The following is a 13,575-nucleotide window of genomic DNA, read 5'->3' as shown; positions in this document are numbered from 1 at the left end:
GTTACTTTACGTGACTTTTTTCCTTTGTTTTTAACTAGATGAAAAATGTAGCAATTAGTATTTTCCTTTTTATTTCTGATTTGTATTTAATATCTTTAACAGCATAGATGCTTGAAGTTCTTAAGTTTCTGTTGCTTACCACTATAAATGTTATGGGGATTGGTATGATGAGATGTGCTACAAATTTATCCTGCCAAAGCTGGGGTGGCAGCACAGAACTCTGTTCTAGTTGGTAGATAGCTCGTGCAGAAGCTGAATTCTTATGCAAGATGCAATACCTTTTTAGCTGGACCCAGCGTGGTGATATCTGATGAAGGGACCTACATGGTATCAAAAGCACATGCATGATGCTCGCTTTAGATAACTTTTGTATTCGACAAACAAAAGGTATTGCAGCCTGCATGGAATCTGCAAGAAAGTTATGTGCAACTGTAGCCGAAACAGCCTTAAAAGGGAAGGGTTTAAAAAAAAAAGTTGCATAGAGAAGGAATAGGTCCAAAAAAGCAAGCAAACAAACAAGGCTTTTTGAGGAATCCCTGGACTGCAGAGAAGGTTTAATTGGAGGGGTGATTGTATTCTTTGACTGGGAAGGGGTGCTTGGTGGATTAGGGATGCTGTCACTGATTATGGTCGATTGTTTCTCCCAGGACAAGCTGAATGGTAGTCCTCACAGATGCGTGACATCATCAGATGAAGCCCATCACAGAATACTTGTGCCCAGCATGCCACTAACCCCGTAGCCACACGGGGTCCCCCTTCAGTCTCCTTTTTTCCGTGATGCTGTTGCCTCGCGGTTTGTGGAGCTGTTTCAAAACTTTTTCCTCACGGAAGAATTCAACGTTTTTTCTTCGATTTTTTTCCCCACTTCGGAGTCCCACATCGCGAATCGATTCCTCTGGCATTCTGTAGGTGTTTTTTCTCGCTCTTGCGGTCGGTTCCCGAGCGTCTACCCTGGTGGCCGACAGCCACTGACCCCATGCCACCCTTTTTTCAATAGTGACCAGTTTTAGGAAGTGCCCTGAGTGTCCCCGGACTATGTCCATCACAGACCCGCATGACATCTGCATCCTGTGTCTCGGGCCTTCCCACGATGTCCGTTGGTGCCCCAGCTGTGTTCAGATGACCCCCAAAGGTCAGTGCACCCGCCTGGACAAGATGGAGCACTTGTTTGGTTCCAACAATCAGCTCCATCGACTCTGGTACCGGGTACATCAAGTCACAGGGATCAATCTGACTCGGGACCTTCGCCTTTAGTGCCCCGCCATGATGATCATGGGGAGGGAGATCACCCCTCACCGGCATCGGGACATTCAAAGGTTTCTGGATAGTCATCCTTCGCGCCGGAGAAGGACATGGCTGAGCACCGTGGGAAGCATAGGCACCTATGATCCGCACTGTCCAGTGCCAGCACTGAAACCGGAACGGCATCTGCCTCGGCCGAACCCCCTCCAAAGAGGCCTCGAGGAGAGGAGGCCTTGTCCTCCTCCAAACCTGGGAGCCCAGGGCATTCCCCACCGATATCGGTGCCGGGCAGAGAGCCTCCGCGGACCCCCGTGGATGCTCCAGTGACGCCCAGCCTGCCTCCTACTCTGGGATCGGTCTTGTCCACACCCGCATTCAGAGAGAAGTTGGACCGCGTGGTTCAACAGGCAGTGCTAAATGCCCTTCGGGGTCTCCAGTAGCCACCAACGCCTGGGCCTTCCATGTCGGCGCCTCTTCTGGAAAGGCTGGACGTGCTGCTCAGTGCCATACTGATGGAGCCCGTGCCGGCAGGCCGGCCCTCCCCCCCCCCCCCCCCCCGTCTCGATCCCGATTCCAGGCTCCTCTGAGGAGGAAGCTGTGGCTCCGCGCCCATCTCCACCGCCAATGCTGGATCCCGTCCCCAGGCCATCGGGACTCCCAGTGCCCTGGCATCCATCACAGGTCCCAGTGCTCTCAATGCCAGCACTACTGCTGTCGTTTCCGCCTCACTAGCCATCGGTGCCCACACCACCATACTCTGGGTTTTGACCTCCCTCCCCGACCCAGGCAGTTTAGTGGTGAGGAGGCCCCTTACAACCCATGGGAGGATGCCGCCTCTGAGCATTCCTCGTAGGCCTCCAAGGACCTTCTGTTAGAGTCTTCTCCGCCCGAGGACTTATCCTTCGTGAGCTTTGTGCGGGCAGTAACCATCCCCTTCCAACTTTTAACTGAAGAGGATGCCCGCCATAAGATTTTGGAGGTTCTCCAATTCATGGATGTCCCTAAGGGAGGTAATTGCCGTCCCTGTACATGAAGTCCTCTTAGACCTCCTCTACTGGTTCTGGGAACATCTGGCTTCCATGGTTCTGTTACCTCACCAGTCAGTGGTAGAGGAATCAGCCCAGAAAAAAGCCAAAAGGACCCACCCTCACTCCTCTGCCCCTCCGGGGAAGGACCACAAAGCCTTAGATGCTCTAGGTCGGAGAGCTTTCCAAGGATCCATGCTTATCGTTTGGATAGCAGCTTACCAGTTGTACATGAACAAGTACAACTGGAACCTCTGGACTTTGCCGAGGGCCTAGAATCCATCCTCTCAAAAGGATTGGAAGCCGGGAAACATGAAGTGAGGGCAGCCTATGACGTCTTTTGAGACGGCGTCAAGGGTCTCAGCAGCAGGCATTAGTGCCAGAAGTTGGGCCTGGCTTAAAAGCCTCTGACCTTCACCCGGAGGTTCAGAACAAACTGGCCAACCTCCTCTGTATAGGAGAAAACCTGTTCAGGGACAAAATCCGGGACACAGTGGCCCAACTCAGGGATCACCATGAGACCCTACATCAGTTGTCTATTACCATCTCTGACCCCTCTTCGGCGTCCCACAGGGTGCCATGTAGGGATTCCAGAAAGCAATTTTACAGGCAACGAAGATACTATCCTCCAGCCTCCTGTTTTCGCCCAACTCGGGTTGCCCGAAGAGGCCTCCCTCGCCAACCACAAGCACCTAGGGCTCAGCCGGTCCCTCAGCCTAGCCCTGCAGCTGGCTTTTGACCGGCACAGAGAAAGCGGCAGACTAACCACTGTGCCCACACTGTCGGATCCACCGGTGGGAGGCAGACTCTGCCTGTTCACAAACTCGTTCCCAATCGCCACTGACCGATGGGTGTTGTCCATTGTAGCACGGAGTTACCGCCTGAAACCTCTCAATGTTCCCCCAGACTCCCCAACCCCTCCAGCGTGGAGCCTCATGGAACAAGCAACTACCCTCGAGCTAGAACTCTCGCCCTGTTACGGTCCAGAGTCATAGAACCTGTTCCCCGGGCTTAGAGCGGCCAGGGGTTCTACTCCTGGTATTTTCTCATTCCAAAGAAAACAGGCTTCTGCTTCTGCACCAAGGAGACTGGCTCTGCTCTCTCGACCTACAAGGATGGCTACACACACATTGCCATCTTTCTGCCTCATCGGAAATATCTGCGCTTTGTAGTAGGCCAGCGACACTTCCAGTACAGGGTTCTCCCCTTCGGGCTAGCCTCTGCACCCCAGGTCTTCACGAAGTGCCTGGCAATGATGGGAGCGCATTTGCACCGGAACGGGGGGTGTATGTGTTCCCGTATCTGGACGATTGGCTCATCAAGAGTTCTTCAAGGGAAGGAGCTCTTCAATCGCTGGCATTCTTCGTAAACTACCCAAAATCCCAGCTGTCTCCATCCCAGCGACTGAGCTTCATCGGGGAGGATCTGGACACCGTGGTAGCCAAGGCATTCCTTCCCAGCAAACACACAGACACCCTGGCTGGGCTAGTCAGTTCCATCTGTCGCTGGCAGGCAGCCTCTGCCCACCTGCTCCTGAAGTTGCTAGGTCACATGGCCTCGTCTGTACACATCACCCCAATGACCTGTCTGGCCATGAGGGTCATGCAGTGGACTCTGCGGTCTCAGTGGCACCAAGCCTCTCGAACTCTCTGCACTGGTCTGGATAACCAAACCACTCCAGCTCTCCCTTGCCTGGTGAGCGCAGGATTCCAACCTGAGCAAGGGACTTCCTTTTCAACCCCCGACTGCTCAAGTGATCTTGACCACGGATGCCTCCAACCTAGGCTGGGGGGGCCCAGGTCAACCGCCTCCACACGCAAGGGGTGTGGTCGAAAGCCAAGACGAGCTGCCAGATAAACTTCCTGGAACTCCGGCCATGCGGTATGCACTCTACGCATTCCAGGACAGCCTGTTCAACAGGGTCGTCTTGATCCAGACGGACCACCCAGTGGCCATGTGGTATGTGAACAAACAGGGGCACGAGCTATCTCCTCTGCCAAGAAGTAGCCCAGATTTGGGCCTGGGCCCTGTCACGATCCATGCTCCTGTGTGCCATCTACCTGGCAGGGACTGAGAATGTGGTGGCAGACCGCCTCAGTCAGACATTCCACTCCCACGAGTGGTCCCTAAACCCCTATGTAGTGGACAGGATCTTCTGCCAGTGGGGTCAGCCGGACAAGGACCTCTTTGCATCCTTGCAGAATCACAAGGTGGCCCATTTCTGCTCCCTGCACAAGGAAGGAGAGGGACCACCAGTGGATGCCTTCGCCCGCTCCTGGAGTGCGGGTCTCCTAAATGCATACCCTCCGATCCAGCTCATAGCCAAGACTCTCGTGAAGCTACAACAGGACCGAGGCTCCATGATCCTCATAGCCCCGCATTGGCCGTGACAGGTCTGGTTTCCAATCCTCCGCAACCTGTCAGTCCAGGAGCCCATCCACCTGGGCACCTCGCCCAACCTCATCACACAAGATCAGGGCAGGCTACGCCACCCGAACCTCTGGTCGTTGGCCCTCACAGCCTGGATATTGAAAGGCTAGTGCCACTGTCCCTCAACCTTTCGCACAATGTCTTGCAAGTCCTACGAAGCGAAGTGGAAGAGGTTTTCATCCTGGTGTGCAGATCACGGTCTTGACCCTTTCACTTGCCCAGTGCTTTTTGACTACCTCTGGCGTCTCTCGGAGTCTAGGCTACAGACTACCTCAATCCGGGCACATCTGAGTGCTATCAGTGCCTCCCACCGTGGAGTGGACGACACTCCGATCTCGGTGCAGCCCTTAATGGGGCGCTTCATGAGAGGCTTCAACTAAAGCCTCCACTACGTCCTCCTGTTGTGGCCTGGGACCTCAACATAGTGCTGGTGTGGCTCATGCAGCCTCTGTTCGAGCCCCTGCACTTCTGCGAGTTGAAACCTGGGAGATATTCTTCCTAGTGGCAGTTACTTCTGCTCGCAGAGTCAATGAGCTGCAGGCCTTAGTGACCTATCCGTCTTACATGAGGTTCTTCCACGACAGGGTGGTGCTACGCACTCACCCTACATTCCTGCCTGACTTTCACCTAAATCAGTCCGTCGTGTTGCCCACCTTTTTCCCCAAGGCCACACTCTCATCCAGGTGAGCAGGCTCTGCACACCTTGGACTGCAAGCATGCTCTTGTTTTTTATTTGGAGCCCACAGGCAGTCCACCCAACTCTGTCTCCTTTGACAAAAATAGACTTGGAGTTGCGGTGGGCAAGCAGACCCTGCCTAAATGGTTGGCAAACTGTATCGCTTTCTGTTATCAGCAAGTGGGCCTTCCACTCGGGGGCCGAGTGAAAATGCACTCTGTAAGGGCCATGGCAACATCAGTAGCACACTTCCGGGCAGTCCCTATTGCCAAAATCTTTAAGGCTGTGACGTGGAGTTCCCTCCACACCTTCGCAGCCCTTTACTTTTTGGACAAGGATAGTTGACAGGACAGCGTCTTTGTCCAGTATGTCCTCCGCAACCTATTCCCAGTGTGAGAACCCAACTCTCCCTACCTAGGGCCCAGTATGAGGTTCAGTCTGCCCCATTGTTTCCAACAGCGCACCTGTTGTGCTTGTTGCATATTATTGGGTGTCTGTTGGCCCAGTGTATTCCGAGGGCAGCTTGGTATTCACCCATCTGTGAGGACTACCATCCTGCTTATCCTGGGAGAAAGTAGAGTTGCTTACCTGTAACAAATATTCTCCCAGGACAGCAGGATATTGGTCCTCAGGAGACCCGCCCACCACCCCGCAGAATTGGGTTCGCCTACATTTTGTTTTATTTTTTCACTCGTATTTTCTGCTTTGACACGAGACTGAAGGGGGACCCTGTGTGGCTACGGGGTTAGTGGCATGCTGGGCATGCTCAGTGTGCCAGTCAAAGTTCTAGAAACTTTGACAAAAGTGTTCTGTGACAGGGCTCCATCTGATGATGTCACCCATCTGTGAGTACTAACATCCTGCTGTCCTGGGAGAACACCTCTTACAGGTAAGCAACTCTATCTGTTATGATTTTATTCTTGTGAGGTGCTTTGATGTACGAAGGAAAGGCAGGATATTAAGATAGATAAGGTTTGTGTCCCTTGAAGCAGTGAGGCAGTGTAAAGCGGTATTTGGTGTTTGATGGTGTTAGTCCATGCGTAAAAGTTTCCTTCAGCCACCCAGGGAACTGTGATATTAGTAAAGCATTGTTATATAAAGCTGTATATTTTTATCAATTTGTCTGAACTCTGCTGTTGTTTTTTAAATGGTTTGTTTTGAAGCATCATAGTACTGTATTTCCCTCAGGGCTTTGCACATTAGGGTAAGGTCTCATGCTTTAAAAAAGAAAAAAAGCATAAGGGCTTTTGATTCTTTTCTTTTTTTTTTTGAGGAGGAGCCTGGTAGTTCCTCCTTTCTTCTATCTCCTTTTTCCCTTTTCCTTCGATCTCAGTCGGAACAATTACTGGGATTCTAGCATCATGAACCTGCCTTCTTACTACATGGGGAGTTTTTCCCTACTTTAATAGACCCACTGTTCCTAGTCTGGTCCTTGCAGTAACGAATCCTGATCCTGGAAGCCAGGCACCAGGGCTCCTTCTGTAACCTGCATCATGGGCTCTAAATCCGGTAGCGCCTCCGTGGCATCCCCAGCTGACCTGGGGGTGCCTTGGACCATCTACAGGGCAGCATGTGGTATTGTTACTCAGCCACCAGACTAGTCCAGGTTTCTGGGTCTTTTTGATTAGTTTGTAGAAATGTGAGGAGAGAAGATTTATTCACTCACCAGATGATACTTTCCCAGAGTTGGGAATGGCTACTGTTTGTTAATTTTTTGCACCCTCCATTCTTTCTCGTTAAAGATTTTGAATCCACCGCCATCACCAGCCACAGAGCGCTCCCATTACACAATGGAGTTTGGTTACTCATCAAACAGTCCCTCCACGCACAGATCATACAGGTAATGTTTCATGCAAGTCTTCTCTTCACCCGTGAGGCTCTTTCATAGGTAGAAAATACTACAGAGTCATGAATTAGTCAGACTTACAGTTCCGGAATAGTTATTGGGGAAGGATCTTGGTTTTACAGCTATACATAGAATTATAGAGCAGCTTTAGGGGTTAATAAGAGAGTAGCCTTATTCTTCTTTAAAGTGGGAGGATTACAGAACAGGCACTGAGAAAGTAAGAGACTGACTTGTCAGTTTGCTCCCAGAAACACATTCATAAATATTCTGGAGCAAATTCCATTGCATTCAATAGAAATCAAGGTGCACTGAGTGATGTTACGAAAGTACATGCAATCAGTAATAGCACTCACCATCTGTCAGTTAAACATTTTGCTAAGTTGTTATCTTGAGGGGGTTTTTTGGGGGTTTTTTAAGCTGCATCGCAGCAGTTCTGCTACAGAAAGTCTTTTTCTAAGTAGCAGAGACATGTAATTAATCCATTTTAGAGGGTTTTCTAGTGACTTCATTCTTATATTTTTTGTCCATCCAGTTTCACTTGGACCCCAAGTTAAATTCCACTTCATGGTTGTCTGTCTGGAGTCATTCTGCACAGTTCTCCTGCTCTCCTGGGCTTTTACACTATTCTTTTCGCCACACACAAAGCTACAGAAGTCTTTCTTAAATGAGGGCTGCCAAAGGATGTTACTTCTTTCTTGTGTTCTTTCTGTTAAAAAGAAAAGCAAAGGGTGGAGAATAGAGTCCATGGGACCAGCTCTTTTGACAAGTAGTTAGCAGTGTGTATGGCTTAGTGAAAGACCTTGGTTTGATTTCCAGCTGCCAGTGCTGCTGTGAAATACATACAGCACTCAGGGACCCGAAAATAAGATGACTGCATGCTGTCTCTGCTTGTCTGGCAGAGATGAGGATGGGAACGTCAGAACTCTTACTGCAATATTCAATTGTGTGAGGATATGAGATGTGCTGAGAGAAGTGAGAATTAGCAAGGGGGCCATGCGAAGTTACGCTATCATGATAGCATTCTAGGAAGGAGCCAAAGGAGGGGGTGGGAGATGGGATGGCAGCAAACAGGCACTCAACTCGTTTGTTGTGCAGACATCAGCCCAGTGATAACCATGAATATATTTTGATGTATTCATTAATGTTGGCATCTGATTATAAAGGTGTCTGGGTTCTGTCCTCTGTTATGACTCTCTTCTTTTTTTTTTTAATTTTCTTTCACAGCTACAGACCATACAGCTACCGTCATTTCGCGCCTCCCACCACGCCCTGCAGCACTGACATTTGTGACAGTGACTACACACCGAGCCGGAGGGTCACGATGGCAGCAACTAAGGGCTACACCAGTGACCTGAACTATGACTCTGAGCCTGTGCCCCCTCCACCCACACCGCGCAGCCAGTATCTGTCTGCAGAGGAGAACTGTGAAAGCTGCCCCCCTTCCCCTTATACGGAGCGCAGTTATTCCCATCACCTCTACCCACCCCCGCCCTCTCCATGTACAGACTCCTCCTGAGCTGCTCTCCTGAAACTGCCTCCGTGCACAACTGTAAATACAAATTGTTTTTATCCGAGGAGAGGAAGGGACTTGGGTGGGGAGCAGAGGCAGTCATGTACAGTTCAAATTATAAACAGAAATGGGGCAACAAATACTGTGGAGATTTGTACAGAAGAATGGATATTTATATATTTTCTTAACAGCACCTGCTGCTTGTGCCATAAAAAAGTCTATAAACCCTTCTCCCCCTCCCAAAATTTGTACAAAAAGTTTTTATTTTTGCAAAAAGAACACAACAATATGCCTTAACTTGGTGAAGCAAGCACATGAAAAAAAAAAGGGGAAGGACGGTGGTGTCACATTACAGTGACAGTGTAAGGTTTTTCAGTACCAAAAACCCAGCTCCCAAAGCAGCCCAAGACCAGCCAATGGCAGTACCCCAGGCACCTGGGATGAAGCCTCATCAATTCACATGGACCAGCAGCTAGACGAGGTGACCAGCACAAAGACTAAGGGTTACCCAAAGGGCTCTATGGTTGGTTTGTTTTCCAGAAATACTCTTCTCAGCTGTGAACTCCTATCCCAAGATTGGTTTTTTTGGTTTTTTTTTATTTCATCCTACCACTGACCACCTTTACAGCCTAGGGCAGGTGGCTAGAACCTTGTGAGGCTTCTGCATTTCAGGCCCGTGCCTGCCGGTGCAACTGAATGATTGCATTCAGGACCTGCCCAACGTGGTTGGGTTTTTTTTTCCCTCCCCCCCCCCCCCCCCCTTTAACTGTCTGAATTTGCAAATTCAAAGTGTATGTTCCTGATTTGTTGCACAGTTAGTAATCATAGATGGGCTATAGTGAATTTGGCCTCCTCAGTTGGTGCCGGGCTGTCTTATTTCCTAATTTCACTAGCTGAAATCGACTATGTATTTTGGCAGAACTTGTTTTGTGGAATGGAGAAAGCTTATTTTTAATCACAGTCATACAGTCATGCCAGAGTAATTTAGTTCATGCTTTTTTTTTTAATTAATTTTAATTCAGTGTCCATAAAAATGATTTAAGTATTTTTATACCACATAATGTAGATAACATATTTATAAACTATAAATTTAACCCTGTATTAGTTTATACTGTACATGAATCTCATATCCTTGCAGTACATTCAATGTATGGTTATAATCACTGTATACAAATCATTTTATGTATCTCTATATATTTTTTTTTGTTGGTAGGAGAACACATTTTAAATGTTGGATCAGAGACAATCTGTAGGAGGAAATTAATAGTGATGTGACCCCCCCCCCCCTAGTTTTTATTTTATTTGTGCTGTGTTCTATCAGATCAGCCCATTTTATGTGTCCTTTGTCTCCACCTGTTTGGTGTTAGCCGGATACTGTATGCAGAAGTTAGCACTGTGAGCATTGAATTTTGTAATGTCTTTAACCAAACTGTTTTCTATTGGTCCCTTTTAATTTGACAATATCTTTCTTTAAACATGTTTATTTGAAGAGATCATAACACAGCACTGGATCACTGGAAAACAAACTATTCTGCTGATACCAGCCAAGATCTGGCCTTGCAGCAGTGTTGGAGGTGTAACCATGGCTTGTGCATGATTCTTTCCTCACTGTTGACCTAAACCAACCTAAATGTTTTGGGAGCTATTTGAAAAAGCAAACCGCAATACTTTTTTCCAAAGGCTCGGCTGGGTTAAGTCTGGGATCACCTCCGTTTTGGCACCCAGGAAAGCCATGAGAAGAATACTTTGTTTTCTTTGTGTATGTAAAATGTATTATGCCTAAGGAGTTTAAAAAAAAAAAAAAAAAAAAAGTTATCCATTGCTGTTCTAAGATAAAATCCCCTATCGTTTTCCCTGCTCTCCATTCTGCAGCTTTCCTCTGTGCGAGGTGCTTCTCTTTATTATTGGGGTGAATATTTGTCTATATTTGTGATCATGTAAAGGAGTTTGTCCATTCATATGAAGGTAGTAAAGAGAAGTGAGAGCTATGTGCAGATAAAAGTTCTACATGTTTACATTGCAGTGCAAGGTTCACAAATGTGCTCAGTAAATGGTAAAAAAAAAAATAAAAATGGCATTGTTTGTCTAAAGTGCTCACTCTACAATGGCCTTTTGCAAAATACTGTAGTGTATCAATGTCTGTGTGAAAACACTGAGGTGGTTTGGCTTAAACCATGATTGTCTCTCTGGAGGTGGGTACAGTTGTCTGCTCCTGCTATGGAAAAGATGTGGAATTCAGGGACTCCTGCTGCTCTGTCTCCATGCAACAGCTGTATGTATATATATATATTTTTTTTTTTTTGTAAATACAAATCCAGCTGGTTACTTTTTAGCCTCCTAGCCAGTTTATTTTTAGAATGTATGCATCCATCTTAGGTATGTGGCATTGGTTTTCTATCTGTACTGACATTTAATGCATGGAGAGAGCTGGATTAGGATTTGCTGCATAATTAAGTAGAGCAGAAGGTAGAAACTTAAGTTTGCAAGCAGAAAGGAGAGGGATTTTTTGTGTGTGTGTGTATAACTTCTCACATGACTGGGTTTCTAGAGGTAAAACAAAATATATAACCACTAAAATGCCGTGGCTTTTTCTGCTGCACTTAGGTCTGTGTGATACTCCGGGTTTTTGGCTTCTCCAAAACCGATTTTCTCCAGCACTGTCTAGGTAAATCAGACCTCAAGTGTCTGTCTTTTTGTGACAAATTCCATACATTCAGCAATGGATTTCATAAAAGTGCATTATGCTTCAATGCTGAGATTCCTCATTATCAAATAGCCAAGTTCCTAAGAGCCCATGGCTGAGCAGGGGCAAGGACATTATATTCCTTTTTTATGCACAAGTAAGGAAGAATGGGCATAGCTTTTTAATTTATATCCATGTTATAGAGCAGACAATGGATGCATATCAAGCTTAGTGCTACATGATACGTTTTCTCTGCTTACTTGATTGTAAAAAAAAAAAAATATATATATATATATCCTTCCAGAGAAAAAGGAAGTGCAACAGAATAGTTTTCAGGGTGATTCTTTTGCATCATTGCCAGCATCAGACTTATGGGAAGGTGGTCTATAATGTGAGATGTCTTCATGCAGTGCAGTAACTGAACATGTAAGAGCTAATTTTCTTTACCTCCGGGATGAGGTGTAAGTCAGAACAGGCTCAAATAAGCAGCTTGACATTCTCATTTTATGAAGTGACTTTATTTTTGAAGTTCCAACACTTTTTTTTTTTTTGGCCCCAGTAGTTTCCTTCTTTTCTCTTGGCCTCCCAGCTCAGTTTTTTCTAGCATCTGATGGGCTATGACACCGTGAACCTTCATTTGTAACTGCCCAGGGTTTTTCCTCTACTTTTATTAAATTTCACCATCTTGTACTTGGCTAGAGGACACAGACACTGGCTCCTTCCAGAACCTGATATGTGTGCAGTCTAGGTTCAGTAGAGACTCCCCTCCCCTCTCTCCCCTTCAAGGGTTCTGAATGCGCTCTCAGCAGCATCCTGGACCTGCTTCTGCTCCCTGGGAATTGAATCTGGAACTTCTGCCCTGCCACTGGACAGAGATCCACCTTCAGGGTAGAGGATTGGTATTGATTGGATGGTATAGGCCACCCTTGGGCATACAAGATGAAAAATGCATCTATATACTTACATTTCATGTGCAAATAAATAGGACTGACTAGAGAGACTGCATAGATGGAAATGTCTTTTCTGGAGAGTATATCAGGGTCCTTAAGCCAAACCATCCTCGTTTGCAAGTGAAGGATCTGGTGCTGCTTTCAGATATTTTTTTTTGTTTATTTTTTAAGCTTTAATCATTGTTTGTTGTCATTGTCTTAAAGCCAACTGGTGTGTCTCATTCCTCCACCTTGGTACGACAGTGCTTTGCAAGGATGTATTTATAAGATAATGACCAACATTTGGTCAGCCCTAGCCACTGATTCATGAACATTTCCCCCCTCTTTTTTTGTAATATAAGTGCTGTACTTGTAAGCTGTGTATAATAACCTTGTACAAAAACATGTTCCATTTCTTCTATAAGCTGAGCTGTAACAAATAAATGTTGATTTTTATAATAAAACAGAGTGAAAAAAGTATTACATGCTTTGAGTATGTGACGCATAGGGAATGGAATTGGACATTTCAGAGAGCAGCTTGCTTGTGTTGGCCAGGACAAACTGGTTGCATTTCACTGTACTTTGTGCAGAAATAGACTGATCCTTTAGGAAATTTCAATTTTATCACCAAGCACCCTTGATGCCTTGGTGAGCATGCGATCTGTTATATAAGTCTCCAGCACAGCTTTTGCTTGATGGGAATGTAATTGAATAAGATGTGCAAACTGATACCATGGGGGGGGGGGGGGGATTGTGAAAGAGACATCTGTGTTGGGGGAGGACAATTATACAACTGTGCTGAGCAAGAGAAGTTGACATTACATACACAGAGGAATAGTGCAGCTGCAGCATTGAAGGAGTTTACACTATGAGAAAGTACAAATGAACTGTTGGGAGATTTTATACCAAGGGGATAGTGTGGTTTCCCAGCCAAATCCTGGAGAACACACCTAACAAGTCTGGTCTTTGGAACACCCGCAATGAATATGCATGGAGAAGTTTGCATACACTGTCCTGGAAATCAGACTGCTGAGGTGTCTGCAGGATGGAGAAACACTGGGGATAGTGTACTTGTAGTGGGGGAGGGGTGATGGGAAGGTTTGTGTATGATCATATTACACCTGCAGCGTGGGAGGGAATTATATCCGTCTGAGAATCTGCGTTTGTGTTGGAATAAGAAACCTTTATTGATTGTAAAAAGAGCAGAAAAACAAGTTCAGCAAGGCCAAATAAG

General features: G+C 46.9%; 1 protein-coding gene across 1 annotated transcript in view; it reads left to right on the top strand.

The window, feature by feature from the left end:
* The window catches only part of LRP6 (LDL receptor related protein 6), a 334,641-nt gene extending 321,823 nt beyond the window's left edge, over positions 1-12,818 (top strand). The window contains exons 22-23 of the mRNA XM_029599796.1: positions 7,116-7,213; positions 8,444-12,818. Of these exons, the coding sequence (XP_029455656.1) occupies positions 7,116-7,213; positions 8,444-8,735 (390 nt within the window). The 3' untranslated portion in view covers positions 8,736-12,818. The remainder of the gene's footprint in view (positions 1-7,115; positions 7,214-8,443) is intronic.
* Positions 12,819-13,575: the final 757 nt, after the last annotated feature.

The sequence above is a fragment of the Rhinatrema bivittatum genome, chromosome 4, assembly GCF_901001135.1.
Source record: "Rhinatrema bivittatum chromosome 4, aRhiBiv1.1, whole genome shotgun sequence".
NCBI classification, from domain to species: domain Eukaryota; kingdom Metazoa; phylum Chordata; class Amphibia; order Gymnophiona; family Rhinatrematidae; genus Rhinatrema; species Rhinatrema bivittatum.
The sequence above is the reverse complement of the archived record's forward strand: the minus strand, read 5'-3'. Positions and strand labels throughout refer to the sequence as shown.